We start from the raw sequence: 22,586 nt of genomic DNA, 5'->3' as shown, positions 1-22,586 counted from the left end.
GCTCCAGTAGATTTTCTTAGTGTACAGGCTGTGAGCAGATGACCTGTGATACTACTGCTGCTGAGGTTCACAGTTCTTTGTGGATTTACACACCTACATTTAACAGATATTTAATGACTTGTCCTGGCTGATTTCCATCATCTTCATTCTCTTGTATTGTCAGTAAAATATCGTGGTTTTTTTTGTTTTTTGTTTTTTAACCTATACCCACCTCTTTAACGGGATCATTTAAATTGTTAGTGGGTTGTATGTTGTGTTAACATTTTTCTGAAATTACTCGGCACTTTGCTGGTAAAAAAAAAGTACGAGGTTCGCTTGAGCACCTGAACGCAGCACGGGAGCATCAGCGCTGTGTAGAAAAGGAAAAGAGGAGGAGGTGGAAGCAGATCGAGAAGAGGCATGAAGACTATCCCCGGGATCTAAGCTGACAGGATAGGCAGAGCATCTTGTCTGCCCTCGCTCCTTAGGGGCCGACTGGAAGCGGAGGGAGGCCAGAATGGAGGAGAAGAAGCAGTTCCTTTGTGGGGTGGTGGAAGGTAAGAGCGCTCGACTTCCAGATCGACCTGTCAGATCATGTGATTTTTTTTTCCTCGGGGGGCTGCTTTTAAACAGACCACCATTTGACCTATATCCACAACCGAACATTTTTCTTTACCTACTCGAGACGTGTGTGAGGGGCGTGTGTGTGAAAACGGGCCTTGGTGGGATGAAAAGGGTTTTTAAAAAGATCTAGTGGTGATCAGTCAGGCTTGAAGTGGGGATGAAAAAGCAAGCAATGAAAAACGTTCAATACAGTCTTCATTGTGTTTCCTTAGGCTCCAACCTAAGGAAACACAATGAAAAAGAAGAAGAAGAAGAAGATGATGATGATATATATATATGTATATATATATATATATATATATATATATATATATATATATATATATATCTATATATATATATATATATATATATATATATATATATCTATATATATATATATATATATATATATATATATATATATATCTATATATATATATATATATATATATATATATATATATATATATATATAATGATGGTAGTGTTGACAGGACAATGAAAGAAATCACCAAAGAAGAGAAGAACTGGAATGACACAAGCTACGAGGATACTGCAAAAGGACATATTGGGAATGGTGACACACCTCGTACTTTTTTTTACCAGCAAAGTCCCATCATTATATTCCATAACCACCACACTCACACAGAGCCAGCAAATTATGACATGGTATGAAATGAGTAGAACCAGAGCCAGAAAGAAGAACAGCTGTGAAAGGTGAAGTCCACAGTGGTTCCAGTCACATTAAGGATAAGAGTGCAGTCCTCACAAACGGCAAAGTGACTGCCCAGAAGAAACTCCCAGTCTGTTGGTAGACAAGCAGACGTTCAACATTATAGGGTCATTGGTACATGACAACAAATATTTCAAAAACCTAGTTAGCAGCTTGCTTTGAAGATACTACTTGACTACATGCATTATCTGCACGGTAATGCTCCTCTAGTACATGTGCAGACAACGCAGATACCATTTCTAAATGATACCAAGTATCATTTCTACAGCATTGTGTGAAGAGGAAACGTTCGTGTTCAACATAGAAGCCAATGACAAACAATGTGTACTGACAGACATTTATGTGATTATTTTTAATCATCAGGGTGTAATTACTGAAAAGAAATTGACAACCTATAATAAAAAGTTGTCTCAAGTGTTTCTTTTTAATTATTCCCTGCAAAACGGCATTAATTTATTTTGTTTTTTCTGTGTCACTTTTCATGCAGTAGCTTTGATATCACGCTTCAACAGTTTATTTTGTCTTTTATAGTATCACCACTCACCAGTCACTTTATTAGCTACGTCTTGCTAGTACTGGGTTGAACTGAATTAATTGTTCATGGCATGGATTCAACAAAGTGCTGGAAACAATCCCCAGAGATTTTGGTCCATATTGACATGACAGAATCGTACGGTGGCTGTGGATTTGTTGGCAGATTGAGATCTGATGGCTGTGGAGGCTGTTTGAGTACAATGAACTCATTTTTGTTTCCAAGAAGCCAGTTAGAGATGATTTGAGCTTTTTGACATGGCGTGTTATCCTGCTGGAAGCAGTCATCAGCAGATGGGTGCACTGTGGTCACAAAGGGATGGACATGGTCATCAACAACTCTCAGACAATCTGTGATATTTAAATGATGCTCAATTGGTAAGAGGTGGCCCAAAATGTGCCAGAAAAATATCCTCCACTCCATTACACCCCACAAGTAGCTTGAACTGTGGATCCATGTGCTCATGTTTTCTATACCAAATTCTGACTCTACCAGATGAATATAACAGACTCATCAGACCAGGAAACATTTTTCCAATTTTCTTTGGAATTTGGTGACCCTGTGGAAACTGTAGACTCAGTTTCCTGTTTCAGTTGTCAGGTGTAGCACCTGGTGTGGTCTTCTGCTGCTGTAGCATATCTGCTTGAATGTTTGCTGTGTGTTCAGAGATGCGCTTCTGCACACCTTGGCTGTAATGAGTGATTTGAGTTAACTCCAAAAATATACAGTTCACAGGAATATAAAACAGGGAGCTGAACTGCTTTCATGTTTTTGCTTAGGGAATTTTTTTAAATGGTCACTGATTAAAATTTAAAATTGTTGCAGATTCATTTTATGTGAGTTGATTCATTGTTTGTGTACTTTTTGGTCTGTCCACCGTCTCAGCTTTATAACTCTATGAATTTCTACCAAAGTGGTGCTGCACACACATTACTTATTCCTGTACATGCTCATCCCTGTGGTGGCATCCAGCAGAGGTAGTAATTGGGTTTGGCTTGGTGGGCAGCTTTACACAGGACACATATGCAGACATGCCATACCCATGCACACCAATATAAAACCAATTCCCCAAAGGTATTTAGCAGGAGAAAGCAGTCAAAATTGTAAGTGTATCTGATTTAATTTTTACTCTGACTCATTTACTGTACACAGACACTCGCACATACACACACATTGCAGACTTATTCAAAACACAAAGGAGGAAGAGGGACACTGGAGATGCTCCCATTTCTAAGAATAGAAGCTGTGATGGAGAGTGTAGTTGGAAATGAATTATGGCTGTGCCAAACGCAGCAGGCATGTGACCACATAAGCATGGGAAGAAACATTTTGTGTAGCTGTACTTTACAGAAATGCAGCTGCTAACAGTGTCCAGTAATTCTCTGATTTGTGAATAAACGCTGCATTAATTAGGAGTTAAATGCCATACATATATGTGTATCAAACAATATTGTTAACCAACAAGCACATTGTTTTAAATTGCAATTGCATGCGCTGAAAGGTTATAGTCAAAGACCTTTTCCTTTTGTGTATAAATGTGAGACTGCAGTGTAAATTTCATGTTTACTGTTGAATCATGTGATAGCAAGTGAGGAAGTCATTGACGATCTCATTTGAGTGTGCATTAACACAATCATCTTTTCATCCAAGTGATTCAGTTATCTGCGTGCACTCAGTTCTGTATTTTTCCTCATCAGGTTTTTATGGGAGGCCTTGGTCTATGGATCAGAGGAAAGTACTCTTCCAGTGGTAAGTCTCCCAACACTTCATCAAGATATTCGTGCTTTTTCTGCATCCCTGCTTTCCCTCTTTTGTATGCACAGTCTGTGAGCACAGGTGAGCATGCATATGTCTTCTAACCCTGGTCAGACGGGATGTTTCTGTGTCGCTGATCTTCTTTTCCCCAAAACAGTGTGGGCTCAGGAGCTGCTGACTTGATGCCTTTAGGCTGAAACCAGATCCAAACCTCTATTTCAGTGCCAAGCACAGCTTCAGAGAGAAATTACTGAGGCAGAATGATTCCATAGCAAAGGACAGCTTCATCCTCAGTGCTCAGCTATGGGTGACAGGAGGGGAAAGGAGAGGCAGACACTACATCTTGTTATAGTGAAAGGATTAAGAAAGAGGTTCAAAACATCTTCTTTTACCATCTTTGATGTTAAAACTTATTTTGCGAAGTTTTTACTCTGGTGCAATGCATTTCCAACGCTGCAGTGGGAAATTTATCAAAGGTCAAGTTATTAAAATGATAATATCATATAATTAAAGTGCCCCATTATTCAAGGGATACCTTTTATGCTCCTCTTTATTTCCTGTCATACACATCAGTGTATGTCTAGTAATCCACAGAAGCACAGAAGCCCCACCTACCTTTTATTCAAACCTTTTCTTTGAAAGAGGCAGCCAATCAGAAGAAGGTTTGCTGAGAGAGGGGACGGATATTATTACAAGATGAGCTAAATGGAAAATGGATGAGCTGATGGGTTGCACCAAGGCCCAGCATAAGTTAAATAAAGGTTAAATTTAGTCTAAGAATTAGAAATTCAAGCTTGAAATGAGCAGGTTAGCTCCCCTTTAAGTGTCTGCACATAAACTATTATCTGCTGAGCATGAAGCTCTGCAATGAAGAAGCTTTCAAGGACCATCACACTCTTCAGGTGGTTGGAGTGATACAGTGCAGTCCCAGCATGACAACAACTTAAAAACGGAAGACAAATGCTGTTTAAGCCAGATAAAATCAACGTTCTGGGTAATCAAATGTTCTTAAGAGTAAGGCTGCTATCAGAGGCAGGAATCTAATTTAAAGGCAACACTGTTGGGGTTCAAATCTTGACTAAACGAAGGCAAAAATAGCTCCTTATTGAGTGGGCCACAGCACTTTTCATTAACAGTTTGATCAGCTCACAAAGAGAGACAAGCTCTTTCAGCATGAATCACCTCCCAGTGATTTTCATGACAGCAGAGGCAGAATACTAATAGACTATTTTTCAGCACACATTCAAAGCGGCATTTTCTTGTCCATTCAGGAAGTAGCCATCAGGAACACAACAATAAAGCAACAACAGCGAGTTAAATACAAACGACTGCACTAATTAACAATGAGGCAATCCCTTTTTATGTATGTTCACATTTGCCCACCTCATAAGACTGATTAAATCTTGATGTTAAGTACAAGCGGAGCAGCATAAATCCCTGTTGGGAGCTGTGACACAGTTGTGTTGCTCAGCAGCCAATAGTCACAGCCGTCTGCATCCCCAGAGAGGGTAGGTCCCCCTGCTTCTCTTCTTTCCACTGCCATTGAATGATATATGCGCATGATATATTTCCAGTTTTTTTAAGGCTCGTTGTTTGTGCTTGTTATTGTGATTTAGAAGGTTTTGGATTGTGAAAAAGAAAGAAAAGACATGATCAGCAGTTTTGTAAGTTGCTCAAATCTATCTATAAACTTGCACTGCATTGGGAGGATGCAGAAAACTGGGTAACGAGGCAGTGGATGCTTTATAAAGAGAATTAATTTATTTTCCAAAACTTCTGCGTAGCTGCAGCTGAGTGTGTGGGCTCCAGGTTTATTTATAGACAAGCTTTTTTAGACTCCAGTGTGGGGTGCAGGCAAAAATCATACGCTGAATGTTGCGTAAGATTGGCCGTGGATGCGTGTACAGTATGTAATTGTGTGTGTGTGACTGTGTGTTTGAGGGAGGTAGGATGCAGCTTTGTGGAGGCGACTTACCATCTGTGCAGGAAGTGAAGCAGAGAGAGAGAGAGATCGAGAGCACAGCAAACCTACAAAATGACAAGAAAGACAAGAGCCGGTCCATGTACAGAGACAAAGCAGTGTTCATGTTTGTATATTTGTGCGTGTATGAATGATGTTGGTATTGTTTCCCTCTTAGTACTATGCTCTATTTATAATTCAGGAGGTCATTTCCTGTAACTGAGACAGCCTTGGAGACTCTCGATCGATATTGTGGATCTATTTTCTTGCAGCCAGATCCACTTTTTTTGTTTGTTTTTTTCCCCTCCTGTCTTCGCTCTTAGCGCCAATTCTGTCTCTATCACTCTGTCTCGCTCCATGGGTTGGATGTTGAATGATATGTACGCTTACACAGAGCAAGTCCAGCACGATATGTTGAAGTGAAGAAATAATGCAGAAATACACCAAAGCAGCTGATTTTGCAGAGTGTGATTTCCTAGTGACGTCATCCATTCTTTTCTGCTGGCAGACACACCTGCCTACGGTAATCTGCACAATTTGTGAAGATAGCTACAAATTCCACATTGGTCTGTTCTTGCCTCATTGTTTTGTCATTGTCCCCCTGCTTCCTTTTCTTTTTTCTACACGATACCGTCACTTCTTTCTTTGTCCTCTAGCATGTCTTTGCTGGGGCCTTGATTCAGATTATTTCACTATTATTAGTTTGGGCCATTGATATATTCTGAACCATTTATCCGGTAACTTGTCATAAACTTTACTAGGATGTTTTTGTTTGAGGTTGTCTTTTCTGTGCCCAGTGCAAACATTCAAGTCACAAATTACTAGATTGCTGCTACTTTTCTTGAATTGTTTAAATTGTATGCAATACCTAAAATCATGCACAGAAACCCAAGTCCTGCCTCACCCCTGAAACTTCTGCCTGAGCTCAACCTCTAGCTTCAAAATATATAAGATGAGTCAAGTGACTAACAGTTAAATATACAAAATATTTATGGTGGTTTAATCCATATTCAGCCATTTAGAAGTATGGATTCATGAACTGCACCAGAAAGCAGTGACTCTAATTCATACCTAAGTGTGAGCTACTCCCAAATACAAATGTGGTATATGGGAGAGTAACTGTAACTTAACTCTAAGGAGTATTATTATTAAAAAACAACCAAAAAAAACAACCAAAAATTCAACTACTGCAGCCCACCAGGCTGCATGATGCTGCACTGGTTAGAATTGGCAACTCACAGCAAGAAGGTTCCTGATATGAGTCCCAATTCTGGCCTTTTTGGAATTTACTCTACTTGTCACTCGAGCCATCTTTTAATTTGTTAAGCTTTTTTTCACTCCATGGCTTCCTGAAACTAAAAGCTATTCAACCAATTGAATAACTATGCAGGTTTCCTTTGAGTATTCCAGTTTCCTCCTGTAGTCCAGACACATGCATGTTAGATTAACTGATTATTCTACACTGACCATAAAGTGCTTTGAGTCTATATAAGTGTGTGGTTAAAAATGTGACTTGAGTGGGAAAACACTACATAAATGCAAGTACATTACATTACCATCCTGTGGTGAGTCACAGCAGCTGTGATTTTTCAGCAGCTTTTTTGTTTCCTGGCTCTGAACTTGGTAAAAGAGCTTTTGTCCATTTAGCACCCTTGGCCTGGAACAAACTGCAGAAGGAATGGAAAATGACTGAATTCATTTCATTAAGTGCTTTTAAATCTAAACTACGAATCCTTGAGGCCAAGTCCATAACATGTAACTGTTTCAATTAGATTGATTGTCATTTTAACTGACTTTTTTATTTTTATTTGAATTTTATTTTTTATTTTATTTGTATTCTTTCACTTATTGTTGCATGTGTGTTGTTGCTGCCTGTGTTTGAGTAATTTCTGTAACTGTGAGACATCTGCTGCTGCCTATCTTGGCCAGGTCTCCCTTGAAAAAGAGATTTTTAATCTCAATGGGATCTTCCTGGTTAAATAAAGGTTAATAAATAAAAACTCTGAGTGTGAGCATTGTGACAACATGTGACCCATCTGGTCATGTCTTTCTCCATCAGGATGCAGCACTGGGGGTTGAACACCTACCTGTACGGTCCGAAAGATGACCTGAAACATAGACTGTTGTGGAGAGAAGTCTATTCTCCTGAAGAGGAGGGTAAGGACCTCTAACCATAGCAAATTTTCACTCATGTGGGCATCCATGGTTTCCTGAAAGCTGTAAAACCAATTTAATCTATTTAAAGGGGAACCACAAGCGCACAATCAGACTATTGATTCATTGTACACTAGTATAGCAGAACGTCTCTGACACATTCTGAAATTTCCCTTTTGGCATTAAATGTATGTTTCATTGTGATCATAAAGCGTCTACAGTTTTTATGATGTCCATTATATTTTTTATTGCACCTTTTACTGCGAGAGTCAAGCTGATTTCCACAAAGATACATAAAAAGAGGGGAAGGGAAATGTCAGTACACATTATAACGCAGCTCAGGATTTAGTATGTAATCTTGTCATATAAAAAAAGTGAAAACAAAATATTCAGACATCTTCAATCAGTGTTTAAATACATTTTTGGCCTGTTTTAAAATTCATGTTTAGTATTTTTCCACTTTTCTCATCCTCTCAGGTCAGCTGCGTACTCTCATTGTAGAGGCCCAGTCAAGAGGCCTCAGGTTTGTTTATGCGCTGTCTCCTGGTCAGGACATAGTCTTCTCTTCTTCCTGTGACTTGACTCTACTTAAACGCAAGCTAAGACAGGTAGGCTACACGAGGTCATCTACTACAGAAGTTTCATTGATTTCTGTATTCTTTAAACTCAACCTCATCACTCTGTCCAGGTATCAGACCTGGGTTGCCAGGCATTTGCCATTCTGTTCGATGACATTGATCACTCCATGTGTCAAGCCGACAGCGAGGCCTTCACTTCATTTGCCCACGCTCAGGTCACAGTAACTAATGAGATTTATCGGTTCCTGGGGGAACCGCCTGTCTTCCTGTTCTGCCCTACAGGTAGGCTTGTAGATTGAGGACTTGTTACAGGACTGAAAATTATACAAAAAAATGTAACATGAGCACTTTTTATATTTGCCTCTTCATTAAATATCACTGCTTTTCTCCCTCTCTGTGTAGAGTACTGTGGTTCTCTCTGTTCTCCCAGTGTATCCAAGTCTCCCTACCTGCAAACTGTGGGAGAGGACCTGCTGCCTAACATAACAGTAATATGGACAGGTAAGATGTATATTTGTTATATATTTTTTTATTGTGACCCTGTGAACTACAATTTTAGTGCTGATTTCATATTATTTTATATTTATAGTACTTGAAGCACTGTCTGTGTTCAGCCATGACAAGTTTTACTCAATCTGTGCCACTTGCATATTGCAGATATAATCTTCATTGCTCAGAACAGTGACTTTTGTTTCACTAGTGAGACCTGCAGCAGGTCTATAGGCCTTAGGTCATGTTGGCAATGGCACTTGTCCAATTTAAAATAATTGAATTCAATGGTTAGCTAACTTATATGGTGCTCTGACATTGTTTTATGTGGACAATATATGCATGTGGTGTACCTGTTTTTTTTCTGTGCGTTTCCTTAATTGCTTATCTGTTATTGGACTTGATTCTGCTGAAAACTGTCACAATTTACTACTACAAAATCCTTCTAAACAGGTGGTGCTGGAAATATGGGGCAGGAAGTCCGTACTGTAGTTCAAAAATGAAAATCAAAAGACCAAATAGGGCACAAAGAAACCAAACTCAGATGAAAGGCTCAAAACATAAGTGATTAGAAACACAAGGGAGTTGCAGCAAGAGCCTGATAGATTGACACTAGAGAGGGAAGGCCTGTAACCTGCAGGTGAAGTCAAGCATTTAGGAAGGTGGGAGAAGAAAAACGGGAAAGAAAAAAATGCAAAAGCTCACATGAGAAACTAACCTTCAAAGTGAAGGAGGGAGTAAATCGAAAGAGAGACAGAATGAACTCAGACCTCACCAAAAAAGAGGGGCTGAAGCAGAAGGAACAGAAGGAACACAGAGAAAAACCTTCAAAAACACAAAAGCACCGAAAAGTTTAAGATTCATAATAGAATCTGTAGCTCATTACAAAGCCCATAACGTTAACTGGAACAGACACAAGTTTGTATTCCAATGGTTTAATGTGATTTGGAGCAGAGCCAGCAGCCCTTCTAGTTTGAATGAGAAACAACCAGTCCCTCCAGGAGGACCAGAACAGGGACATTGCTCTGCATGCCAAATATGCATCAAAGCTTGTAGAAATATTTTAGGTGCGTGTCATTAAAACGTACTGTAAGCACCTTGTAAGTATTTCACAGTAACATTGTTATCTGACTGTAGGTTTATTTATTTAGCTGTCCTAATGTAAACCTTTTAAATGGAAAATGGTTAACAGATTTTTGAGCACTGGGCTTTCTCTTTCCACAGGCAGTAAGGTCATTTCCAGGAAACTCTCACTGGAATCCCTGGCTGAGGTGGAGTCAGTCCTCCAACGCCCCCCACTTATCTGGGACAATCTGCACGCAAATGACTATGACTCCAGGCGCCTGTTTTTGGGGCCCTTTAAGGGTCGAGAGCCTCAGCTTAAGAACCATCTCAGGGGCCTGCTGCTTAACCCCAACTGTGAGTTTGAAGCCAACTACATCCCGCTCCACACGCTGGGAAGCTGGCACAGAGCTGGGAAAGAGGATACGAAAGGTGAGGGATCCAACTGAGGGAAGGCAGATGGAGTGAGGGAGTATGATGAGACAGGAGATGTCCTGAGTTAATAAACTAATATTGTCTCTGCCAGACCACATCCATGTACAGTTAGTCCCATCGCTTCAGGAGAAATGTTTAATAAGCCCGTGTTGCTTGGCAACTAGCATCATTTTGACCACCAGACAGCCATTGTGTCTGATATTACCTACCAAATAAGCAAAGTTAAAGCTCCATCTGTTGTTCTAAAGTCACTTGTTAAGCTTTCAGCCTACACAGTTTCACCAGCCTCAATCTGCCTTTATTGTAAAAGCTGTTAAAACATTGTGACTTTAAGTCATTTCATTAGTCTTTCTCACACGGTGTATAATAAGTTATGTGTTCGAAGTGTAATGTAAGAATTCCTGTCACGCATCTGTAAAAGTGGGGCTCAGCATCATTTGATATGTTGTTCATATTCATTGCATCTCATTTACCATGAGAGTAAAATGCAGAGAAACAGAGAAGCAGTGTAGCGTGTGATGTTCTGAAGACTGGGTGGGGGAGAGGTGATGATTGAGGAATAATTGCACGGTGTGATGGAGGAGGAAATGAGGAGAGAGCCCGGTCCCTCTGCGGAGGAAAAACTGAGCGGTAGGCTGGAGGACAAAAGAGGCTTTCAGAAGAAGAGATGAGAAAAATTTTAATTGTTACGGCAGGTTTTGTTGTGCATACCTGTAATAATTTCCTTATAGTGTCGTGTAAGCTAATAACCATTACAGAACGAGTATGCAAGGTGTGGCTGTTTTTGGTTGTCAATGCATTGCTGTGTGTCTGCCAGATGAGGAGTGTGAGTACTGTCCTGATAGAGCTCTGTCTGCTGCACTGAAAGACTGGATGGAAGAACTCAACCAACCTTTACAAGCTGGTAAAATCTATCTATCTATCTATCTATCTATCTATCTATCTATCTATCTATCTATCTATCTATCTATCTATCTATCTATCTATCTATCTATCTATCTATCTATCTATCTATCTATCTATCTATCTATCTATCTATCTATCTATCTATCTATCTATCTATCTATCTATCTATGTTTAAACACTGATGAATTATTGCAGTTTATATTCAGTGTAGTGTTGTTACTCAAACACACAACCTGTGCGTGTTTTTTATTTCCATGATAATTGTAGGCCGGCAGAACACAAGGACAGACCAGCGTGCCTCTGTCCCAACATCTCACTGTAAAACTCCTGACAGATCTGACTGTCCTTCCACCTTCAGAGGAACCTCTACTGTGGCCAAACTCCCAGTCTTCCCCCTGAATTCCAGCTCCCCTCCGTCCTCACCCACTAAAGTCAATGGGGAGAGGGAAGGACGAGAGTGGGAAAAAAGGAAATCATACCAGTCTTGCCAACCGATCCAGCAACCTCCAGGAACTAAGCCTGGAGCACCTGCAGCTGGAGGTCGGGGACAGAAAGCCCAGGTTCATGGGCTCTGCGGTGGGAAAGGTCTGCTAAGTGAGTCGCAGGTGCGGCTGCTGGTTGGTCTTCATTATCTCCCTCACGAGCACGGCCCATCAGCCCAGAAGCTACTGCAGGATCTGACCTGGCTGAAAACAAACTGCCAGCTGGTCAGTACTAACAGCAAGAAGGCAGCACCTCAAAAGGTCGGTGAGGATTATGAGGGGAGTTTTTGTTGAGGTACTTGGATTGGTCGTGTACGTTACACGTGAGAAAGAACAACATAATGTTTTTTTTTTTACTATGTCCTCAGGTTGATGAATGGCGTGGGCGGGCCTCCAGGTTTCTTTCTCTGTGTGAAGACATAGCGCAGCTCCACTGCAGTGTCGTGGGTGGGAACAACAGGGCTGTGCTCTATGACCTTTACCCTTATGTGTGGGACTTGAGGAACACAGCTCTGGTGGCAAAGGCATTTATATGCTGGCTTGGTAAGGACAGAAGCAATATACTGCTATACTATCACTGGACTCTGCACTGGTTTGATCTTCCCTGCTGTACGAGAATGTGCCATGATAATGAGGCCATTTAAGTACATTGAACTCATATTATCACATTCAAGAAACACCAAAACGGTGCGTTGTCCTGCTGGAAGCAGCTGTCAGAAGACGTATCACTGTGGCCATAAATGGATGGACATGGTTAGTAACAATACTCAGGCAGGCTGTGCCATTTAAATAGGAAAAACTTCCCCACACTCTTACACTAAGGCTACCAGATAATGCAGGATCCTTCCTTTCATTTTGTTTACACCAAATTCTGACTGTAACATTGGAATATTGTAGGAGAAATCAACTCATCAGACCAGGCAATAGCTTAACAATCTTTTATTTGTCCAAGTTTGAACTGTAGCTGCACTTTCCTGTTCTAAGCAGACAGGAGTGCTTCAAGGCATGGCACGTAAATCACTTAAAATCACTTAAACTTAAATTTGTGAGCTGATCAGATATTTCTGTTAATGAACTGAGACAAGCTTAGCTGAAGGAAGTGGACAGGGAGTTATCTATATATAGACAGATAAATAGATAACTATAGATAGATATACATGTAGAACGGCAGAATGTTCACTCCTGTTTCTTGCTTTAAGGTATTAAAGGAGGAAGTTATTTGTCGCTCACATTCAAACAAGTTTCCACTGAAATTCTGTGCTGTTACAGCTATCCCACAGCAATTGTGCCACATGTGAGGTACAGTTGTTACACAATGTGTTTCACTTGAACTTGAGAAAGTACAGACGTGCCCACTTAACTGCTTGCAAAGTGCTTTGTCTGGATGTGATAATTAGGTTAAGTTAATTAAAGAATACTAGATAAATAAATATTACAGTGCTACCCTACAGTAGCAGAACAGAGCATAACAGCATAGTAGAAGTATACCACTTGGTCCTAGTATACTAGAAGCACGCTGCAGTATATAGTTTACCATGCTATTGAACTGATGTTATATTGAGAAACTGTGTAGTATTATAGTGCTATAGTGTAAGAGCTCAACATAATATTCTGCTGTAGAATACAATAATAGTATACTATAGTATTGTATAATATTGCATGTAACAGATTACTATTGTTTTGTGTATCCAATAATAATTTATCTACTGTCCGGTTGTATGATTACTATTTTAGTCGTATGCCCTATAGTCTCTGCTCTATTATTTATAGCATTATATAATGTAGCACATACTATATACTGTACTGTATTCAGTACTTATGTTAAGAGAGGACACTGGTGGAATCAGCGGTTTTGTAGATTATTGCCAGTCATTGTCTGTGGCTCATTTTTCTCTTACGCTCTAACGTGCCCATTTACTCACTCAGATGGACGAGTGTTGAGTGACAGCTCTGCCCTCGGCTCCTGGAGGAACTGCTTCCAATGTGAGTAAGCCTGATCTCTGATGGTCTTTAAACTTTTTGTATCTGGGCCTGAAATAAATTACTACAAAACTCAGTCATTACTTCTCAGCTCGAGCTCAGTGGAGCCCAGCTGATAGGGAGGACTGAATTTTTTATGACAAGTTTATTTCAGCGAGCGTCTCTTGTGGTGCTGTAATGCTGTAAAGCTCTACAGTTTTTTGCTCGACATAAAATTTTCAAGCTGCGCGATCATTCTCTATGTGCACTGGTAACTTTTCTGGTATTTCACTGGCCCTGAACATGTGATGTAGCCTGTCACATATGATTGTTTTTTTCTGTGTTAGGGTGTGGGAAGACCACGGGAGCGGACCAATTGGGAGTAGAGTCTGAGCCATGGGCGTTCAAAGGGGGCGTGTCAGGGGAGGTGCAGGTAGTGTGTTATATTTCAGATGCCATTCGTGATGTATCTCTTCTTAAATTCTTGACAATATTTTACTCTGCTCTATCAAGTCAAGCCCCCTAAAACTGCCTAATGTGTGTGCATGTTTTTTTCCCCATGTTGTGTGCAGATGCTTCTCCCAGTAGGGAGCAGCAGTGAACTTTTTACTCATCCTCCTCCTCTCTTCCCTACCACTCGCCTCTACAACATCAGGCCCTACCACAGCAAAGACAAGGTAGTCTCACCCACACACAGAAACTCTTGACATAGCACAACTGGCAAAGAGGTTAAACAAAAGGGGAATTGGAAAGTCATGTGTTAGCTTTTACAGTTGCATTAAACAATCAGGGAGCAAACCAGTAGATCATGTAGGTGGAACTTTCAGGTGGAAATTTAAATTGTTAAAAGTCGTAGATTTTTAGTTCAACATTTAAACATTGGTGTGGGAAGACACATGGTTTAATGGTTGTGTACTTAGGTGGAGCTGTATCGAATGGTCCGCCAACTTCACCTGAGGACACAGGGTGGGCCAGAGTCTAGTGCTGCTCATCCAGATGTCATAGGAGACAGGTGTGTCTGCGTGTGAGAGAGAAAAGAAACTCAATCAGGAAATGTGCAACGATTTGTCAAATACTGTATCAAATCAATAACACTTGATTTCACTCTCTTAGATGTCTTGGACCATGCCTAGCTTTGTGCCCCGAGTACAGCTTCATCTTGGAGGATGAGCTGGGCGTTTGCGGCTGTGTGTTAGGCATCTTGGATGTTCGCTCCTTTGCCAAGCGGTGCCAGGCCAGCTGGATACCCGCCATGAGGGACAAATACCCACCAAAAATGAACGGCACACATCCAAACACCCAGGTGAATACGTGGGTTTTACCCTCTCACAAGAAGTCAGTTAAACCTCTCTTTTTGGTTGACACCCTATGCTGAAACATAAATGCTCACAGAGTACACAAAGCTATAAACATACCCGACAGACCAGTTTTACATTACGCACATTAACTTAAGACTTATGAGTACCTGCTGTCACACCGTCTGGATTCCTCTGTGCAGGGCAATAAGTCGCTGGGAGTTAGGTGGAACACATAGGTAGACAAAGACAATAACACACACACACACACACACACACACACACACACACACACACACAGACCGGATTTAATGATTTAATTTAGTATGTGTCTAAGGGCCACCTGCAGTATTCCTTCTGTCTTTAGTGGGCCTGTTTTCTGTATCAGCGGGTTAGTGTGTAAACTTGCGAACGGTGCATTCAGATTTACCAGCTGCTGTCATGTGAATGTGACTAATTGTTAATAAAAAGAGAAATATGGCAAATATGGGGAAGGTAAGGATTTAAGTGCTTTAAAATACAGAATGGTTATTGAGAACTGAAGTACAGTGTTTTTGCCCATCATCACTGTTCAGTGATCTCTGGCAAAGAGCCAAGCATAAATGGTGGTGAGCAGCAGACAGAGTCAAACTCTGACATGTGTGGAGGATTCATTTAGCCGCTCTGTGCATCACAGAGCAAACTGACAGCTATGCTGTGGATCATTCACACGTCAGCAGGCAGCCACAGGTGCAGACAAATTTAAAGTTTACCAGCTGAAAGCTTTCGTCACATGCAAACTGGCTAGGGAACAAGAATGTTCGATCTAGGAATCCATCGGTTAGTCCGCTCAGTTGGGAGGGCTGGCACCTTAAGAGGCTTCCAGTGTAGCCAGTAGATATCCACGCCAGCGCCTCCAGTTCCATCTACTGGTCAGTGTTTACAAATGCAGCAAAATGAAAACAAAGAAAAAACGATTGTCAAAATCTTGGATTGAGCTTGCATTTTTCTCTCCACAGGGACTGTTTACTAACATTCAGCCATAGTATGCTCAAATTTGATTGGTCAGGAATACAAGTGGGTTACAAATGGGTTAAAGAATCTACCAAAAATGGCCTCCCTCATCGACCGATGCTACATATTCATAAGCATTTATCTGTTTATAGAGAACATTTAATTATTTTCCTCCTGTTTTGTGTCACATAGTTACATATTACTGGTATGTTATACAAATAGCTGCTTATTACATTACCTCACTTGAAATCTAGTTGCTGTTAGCTAACTCAGTTCCAAGAAAAATGCTCATCAGCTTCTGAGACAGGAAGTACATTAGACTCATCCCAGAAGTCTTTGCATATAAATATAAAAGCTGCTGATTAAGGAGTGTCTGCTGGGGCCACCAGGCAGTACTTGTACACTTAAAATGTAGCGTCAGCAAATCCTAATTTGTAATGATAATTAGTGTTTTACTGTGTGTTTGTATTCATTGTAAGGTTTTAAGGTTGCTGGGTAACTGGAAACGAGTCTGGTACCAAACGTGCCTAATTGGTAACATCTAGTGGCAGCTGGAGGAAGAACAATCTTCTGCAACATGTGAAAGTGCATCTGTGCCTCTGCTCTCCTTTGTGCAGGACCTGATTCAGCTGATGGAGGAGGATCAGGGCGAGTACCCAGACTCGCTGCTCTACCACTTTCCCTCGCAGTTGCGACTGGACGCCCTGCCCGAGCTGGTGGACATCAGCATCAGCCGCACCCTGCTCACCGCCCTCCTCACTGCGCTAAAGGCCAATGGTAAGCTCCACGTGTGTGTTTGCGAGTGTGTCTTTTGTTAAATAAAATTCTGCTGCATATATTAGCATGAATCCGTATGCGCTTATACCCTCAAGGATAAGTAAAAGGATTAGAGGATGAGAAAAGAGCAGAAAAGACATGTGGAGGGTGGAAGAATACTCCAATAATGCAAGAAGGGTTTAAGGGAAAAGCTACCTGTAGTTGTTTTCACACCATTAAATATGAGTTATTAGTTGTAATTGCTGATTATGTTGCTTCTTTAGACTGTGTAAAGGGATTTTGTTATGTAAGTCTGTTATTTATATGTTGCTTGTATATTTGTATGATTTATTCTTGGAGAAAAACTGATCTGTCAATGACTGCCTCTTTGCTTTGCCATTTTGCACGGTGTGTGTGTGTCTAGGTTCTCAGGGTGTGTTCTGTGAGGTGCAGCCAACAGACCGTCAGAGGCTGGAGTTCTTGACTAAACTGGGCTTCCTGGAGATCCTCAGGGGAGAAGCCAGAAGCAGGGAGGGGGTGGTGCTGGGACGGCTGCTGTGAACATAGAACACACAAAACACTCACATGATCTCACACACACAGGCACACAAACACACCACGACAAACAACAAAGACATTTGCACTGATGTGGTAGATACACAAAGGCACTTATGCACAGAGAGGTGTTAGAAATGCAGTGTGCACGGCACAGACATAAACAACTGTGCTTTGCCAAGAAGTGAGGTCCATATTTTTCTCCATCAAGAGAAGAAACCTTATTTTGAGTGACAATTCTGGATTCCTTTGAGTCTGTGTGGCAGTAATGGGGATCAACCCAGAGCTTTTGGAGGGATTTACAAAATATAAAATAAGCTTAGAGTTTAAACCTTCAGCAGGGCTGTGCTAATCTCTCTCAGATTCCATCCACGACTGAGGATTAGAAGATTTCTCAAAGAAAGTGAGCAACAGAAGAGTTTGAGATTGTAGCGGAGTGCTCGATCCAAGCAGCTCTGTGGGCCGTAGGTCTTTTCATCATACATGTATGCATCTTTTTTTAAAGCTGGAATAATCAGTGTTATTGAGTTTTTTAGTACTTTTTCTTATTTGCTTATTTTTGCGGAGTTTTAAGCTGACAACACTACTAGTTTGATTTATTTGCACCGCTTTCATCAGGTTAATTTTCTGAAATTGCAGCCATGCATTGTTGACAAAAAAAGAAACCTCTTTGTACTCTACCTGCTCTCTGTCCAAAGACTAACGCGTCCAATTATTTCTTAAATATAGCCATAGTAATGTTTTGGGAGTCTTGGGCTTAGGAGTGCTGATTTCATTGCCAGACTCTTCTACACATGTAATTAGCTACAGAGGATCCTATTTAAGCTTCTATAGCTTGCCCAGAGTTGCTGTGCATACAAAACACTTTGCACACTACCTCCACCCTAGCTCCTCCTTTCAGCTTGTGTCTGGCATAATTAGTACCATATCTGTGGTCTTGGTGATGCTTTTCCTGCCTTAAATTTTCCATGTGTACACCCGAAAAAGGCAAGAAAGTCCCAGAAACAAGCCATGCTGCCCAACAGAAGTTACTGCAGATGGAAATAACTGTGTTCTTTTGTACAAAGTGGTCCCGACTGAGGTGATATTTAATGTAATGACCGAGCTTGGTGCTGGTAGGCAGATGTTGTCAGCTTTGGACTGAGGTAGACATGCCTGTCTCCCTGCTTCCAGCGTGCTAAACTAGCCGTAGCTTCATATTAACCACTCACGGAGCGTGTTGTCAATCTTCAAACTACTTCTAAGTCAAGATGAAATAATCCTTTACAAAACTTGCCCAGGGAAAAGCTTCTGTGGCTAACCTAGCGTCCTCCTCTCTTCGCTTTGTTTATAAATGGTCGTTTTCTTTTTCCTGTTTAAATTTAGGATGTTTTCCAGTGCCTGTCCTGCTGGTTTAAAAAGTATGCTAACATCAAATCAGAACTAGGCTGGCATCACTGTTTACACTCGCTTAGATTAGATGAATGTTTACGTGCATGAAGAACAAAAAACTGTGTGGCTGTTCAGAGAATAGGGACACAAACAAATACCATTGTACTGGCATGCTTGAACATACATGATTTTTTGTGGACAGCCATTGTAGCTGTTATGACGTAGGAACAAAACAAGAAAATGCAAACGCATGCGTGCTAAAATTCATGAGAAACACAGTAACACACACTCAGACACATACACAATCTAAAGTTTACACATATTTGAGTTAGATATAACTGATACCGCTCCCTCATTTGGCAAAATTTATACAGCTGTCAGATCTTACAGACATTGTCAGTGTGTAAAAACCGCTACACACTGGCCTAGGTGGTGGTACGCGTGTGTATTTTGTATGAGATGTATGCATGTGTGAGTGAGTGCCAAAAAAAAAAATACAAACCAAGACAACTTTGTGGTTCTGCCTCTATTCTAAACAGCAGTGAACACAGGTCTGTCTCATCATTACATAGATGTTGTTTCTACAACTTTCCATGACTATTAGTAAATAAAATACAATTATTGCTTTTCCAGGACTGTTACTGCAACTGGCCAATCATGTTGTTGTGATGTCATAGCTTAAAGACGTATGAAAAGGCAGTTAGGAAGTCAGACAAAAGCGCAGAGAGCCAGAAAAAGGAGAAAGATAAAGGGCACGTTATGGTGCTTCACTGTGTTAACCACAGGACTTTCACCCAGGACTCTGGGGTTTATGTTGCACATGAAACCAAAAGCCATTGATAAATCATCATTGTTTGACTTAGCGGCCCTCTTCATTTTTTAAAGTTAAGTTAGAATTATGCAATTAAACAGTTTGAGAAAATGTTGGAGTTTTCAAAACATTAACCAGATGTTGGAAAGCCTTTCAAGAAGCCCTGAAGGTGTCACTTCATGACACCACAAGATTGTGATTGGTCAGCAGTGGTGGGCCTGAAGCATCGTCATGTATAATGTTCCAAGTACAGTTGGTGATTTCCAGCTTTGCGATTAACACACACACACACACACACACACGTGCCCGTGTGCACATACAAACACAAACACACACACTCATTCTAAACAAGCACAATGACACTCACAATCAAATCTTCAACTTAAAGTATGTAGAACTATGAATGTTCTTTTTTTGTAATGCAGCTTAAGAAGACGCAACTACTGTTTGTGCAGGTATTTATATTTCTACTTTTTTTAACTATTATGCTCGATCAATCACAGACTGAAAGGCACTTTTGTAAGTTTCTTCTTCTTACCAGCTTCATCAGCATTGTCTGTTAAGTACTTCATGTAGTCCCAGATCTGATAATTGTGTAGAAGAGTAAAAAAAAGGCAGCAAAATATGCATGATGTAGAGGAAATCTTTAGAGAAGATGTCACATTGTTTGTTGCAGAACGCTGTTGTTTCACCTTTATGGAAATTCAGTGTTATTATTATTTTTTTCTAATTTAAAAGTGCGTGTGTGAATGTAGGCGTGCGTGTTTAGGGTGATGATGGGAAATATATGTACGTGAACAATCTACACAGGCAACATGGAGCACTGTGAAAAAAGAAAGCGTAGTGAACTACAATGTTTTTGATTTGGGAGAATTTTTAACAAGTGTCATAAGAATAATAGTAATAATAATAATGATAAAAGTAATAATAATAAAAGCAGTTGCCTTTAAATTCCAGGCCTACGCAGCTGACCACAGTTAAATTCAGCGTCTCATTATCCAGTTTCCTGCCTGCATTGAGCAACATGTATGGTCTGTGTTTACAGTGAGTTCCAGTGGAGTGCTGTTGTATGTCTATGCAGGGTAATGAACGAGTTGGAAAAAAAAAACCTACCAAAAAAAACAAAAAACAAACTAGAATTCAGTCTGTGTTTTTATTGACAATAACAGTAAAACTGTCATTTAAAAAAAAAACCCAAAAAAACATGATTTTATTGACTTGTTGATTTTCATGCTTATTAAAAGAGGTTTTCTTTCCCTTTAAAGTGCCTGTTTCTGTCGGCTTTGTGTGTCATTTGAGGAAAATAATACAGGGGGCTAATCAGAGTGGAATATTTGACATATTTAATAGAAATGGTCAGGTTTGAATACATACATTTATGTAAAGACAACTGATCAATTCACTACTGTGCCTTAATTGCCACACTGTGGGCAAAATATAGAATGAACTCCTCCTTAAAGTGTTCAGTAAAGTGTTCACCATCTTTAACAAGCCTATGCTGACATGAGAATGTTTACCTAAAACTTTTATGGTCTACTCCATCCAGCTAACAACATGACAGTCCAGATACAGTGCTGCGTACACAGGTGCATGTCTATCCTCACGCTACACATCTGCGCTCTCCCTTTCTTCTGTGTTTCCAGCTTCCCATTGGCTTCGCAACTGCAGGTTGCGTTCAGGAGCTCTCACTTGACCAGTCGGGATGCGGTACGCTGCTAAACTGCCGGTCAACAGCAACATCAGTGTGGCCACCAGAGTAGCTGCCCAGCTGCATGCTGGCAGACCAACCTTGGCAGAAAAAAAGAGAGAGGATCTTTAATAATGAATAAGACTGAAGTGAGACAAAATTTCATGTCCACTGCTTTTGGAAATTCTCCTTCTATATATATGCAAGCTTTTAGGACACTGAATCCATAATGTTTTTAGATTGTAACTACTTATTTGAAAGTTATAGTTATTTTAGTTACATTTGGTGGCTCCTGTAAACACATTTAAGGCTAAAGAAAGTGATTTAAATTTCACAATCGAGTTCCAATCAATTTGAAAGTTATATCCTACTTTGGAAGAATTGGAAGTTCTACAGAGTATAACACATAAGAAGCCAAGCTTGCAAGCGTGGGATCAAAAATGTGAAAAGGGTTGTGAAAAGCCTCTGTGTGTACTCACAGTTCCCATCAAATTGCTCAAAGCAATGTCAGCATATGCAGAGAAGAAGGCTGTGGACGGGAGAAAAATAAAAGATTAGGTCAAATATATCCTCCACATGTTCACTCCCTATCACTCTCCAGGTTTCTGTCTCACATACTGCTCTGTGGTATTTAGTCGCACTTTCTCCTGACAGTAGACACAGTACCAGCTCCACGTAAGGCCAATTTACCTAATGTGAGCAGATTAGGTCCCTTTTCAGAGGGGTCAGTACCGCTTTTTGCCTGAGCTGCAATTTTATTCTGTATTTATGTGTTAAAGTTTTGAAAAGGAAACACATTCTGAATAGAAAGATAATCTGTCTATTCAGAATGCCTTTCCAGCTTATAACTGACACAATTAGAAATAATTGTTCAGTGTAATTACAGCTATTCAGCATGAAGGAGAGGAAAAAAGGAGAGGAGCAGTAATAAGTAGAGGGATAATGTAGAAAAGGGGGAAATAAACTGAATTAATGACAGGAAAGTGGAAGTAGTGTATGTACATAAATGGAGTGACTGCGGGTTAAATAAGCTGTTTATTTCATACGTATGTGGTCATTAATGGAGACATGCCATATTCTTCTTAAGGAGGGATGATTCAACATCAGAATGATCAACAAAAGAATTCATTTAGTGATGATTCACTGAGAAGAGCTGTGATGGAGTAAGTGACATTTTGATGAGTCAAAGGATATCAGCACATTGAGCAAATTACATAAATGCACAAAAAAGAGGCCTTTCATTCAAACGGGTGACTATCTCAGAGACCCATGTAAATGGGTCTTGTTTGTTTGACCTCAATTTCCTCTCAAAGTAAGTTGGTTGCTGTGAGTATTTCTTTATTACTATCAGGTTTTCGACACATGAAAACTTTTTACCCACATTGTCAAGATTAATTTAAAAAAAATAAATACATTTGACTGCTTTAACCCAGGGGTGGGCAACTCCATGCCTCAAGGGCCGGTGTCCTGCAGGTTTTAGATATCACC

General features: G+C 40.4%; 2 protein-coding genes across 2 annotated transcripts in view; one reads left to right on the top strand and one right to left on the bottom strand.

The window, feature by feature from the left end:
* Nucleotides 1-44: 44 nt before the first annotated feature.
* LOC147336025 (protein O-GlcNAcase) lies at nt 45-20,675 on the top strand. The gene is made up of 17 exons (XM_086284778.1): nt 45-536; nt 3,548-3,599; nt 7,625-7,722; nt 8,197-8,327; nt 8,408-8,579; nt 8,700-8,798; nt 10,011-10,280; nt 11,101-11,187; nt 11,457-11,932; nt 12,040-12,214; nt 13,598-13,654; nt 13,978-14,063; nt 14,203-14,307; nt 14,551-14,642; nt 14,744-14,933; nt 16,536-16,695; nt 17,099-20,675. Exons 1-17 carry the CDS (start codon nt 497-499, stop codon nt 17,233-17,235), a joined length of 2,427 nt encoding a protein of 808 aa, XP_086140904.1. The 5' UTR covers nt 45-496; the 3' UTR covers nt 17,236-20,675.
* Nucleotides 20,394-22,586, bottom strand: part of LOC147336024 (urea transporter 2) — a 22,070-nt gene continuing 19,877 nt past the window's right edge. The window contains exons 7-8 of the mRNA XM_086284779.1: nt 21,578-21,627; nt 20,394-21,199 (exon numbers count right to left, since the gene is read on the bottom strand). Coding sequence (XP_086140905.1) covers nt 21,017-21,199; nt 21,578-21,627 — 233 coding nt within the window. The 3' untranslated portion in view covers nt 20,394-21,016. The remainder of the gene's footprint in view (nt 21,200-21,577; nt 21,628-22,586) is intronic.

The sequence above is a fragment of the Aulonocara sp. 'chitande type north' Nkhata Bay genome, linkage group LG3, assembly GCF_057382095.1.
Source record: "Aulonocara sp. 'chitande type north' Nkhata Bay isolate Kocher_YH1m ecotype deep benthic linkage group LG3, A_spYH_male_GT1.1, whole genome shotgun sequence".
NCBI lineage: Eukaryota > Metazoa > Chordata > Actinopteri > Cichliformes > Cichlidae > Aulonocara > Aulonocara sp. 'chitande type north' Nkhata Bay.
Note: the sequence above shows the minus strand (reverse complement) of the source record. Positions and strands in the feature narration are given on the sequence as shown.

Coding starts and splice junctions, on each gene's coding strand:
- LOC147336025 (XM_086284778.1), top strand. CDS start 497: ATGGAGGAGAAGAAGCAGTTCCTTTGTGGGGTGGTGGAAG. Junction 3,600..7,624: donor AGGAAAGTACTCTTCCAGTG/GTAAGTCTCCCA, acceptor TTTCTCCATCAG/GATGCAGCACTGGGGGTTGA. Junction 16,696..17,098: donor CACTGCGCTAAAGGCCAATG/GTAAGCTCCACG, acceptor GTGTGTGTCTAG/GTTCTCAGGGTGTGTTCTGT.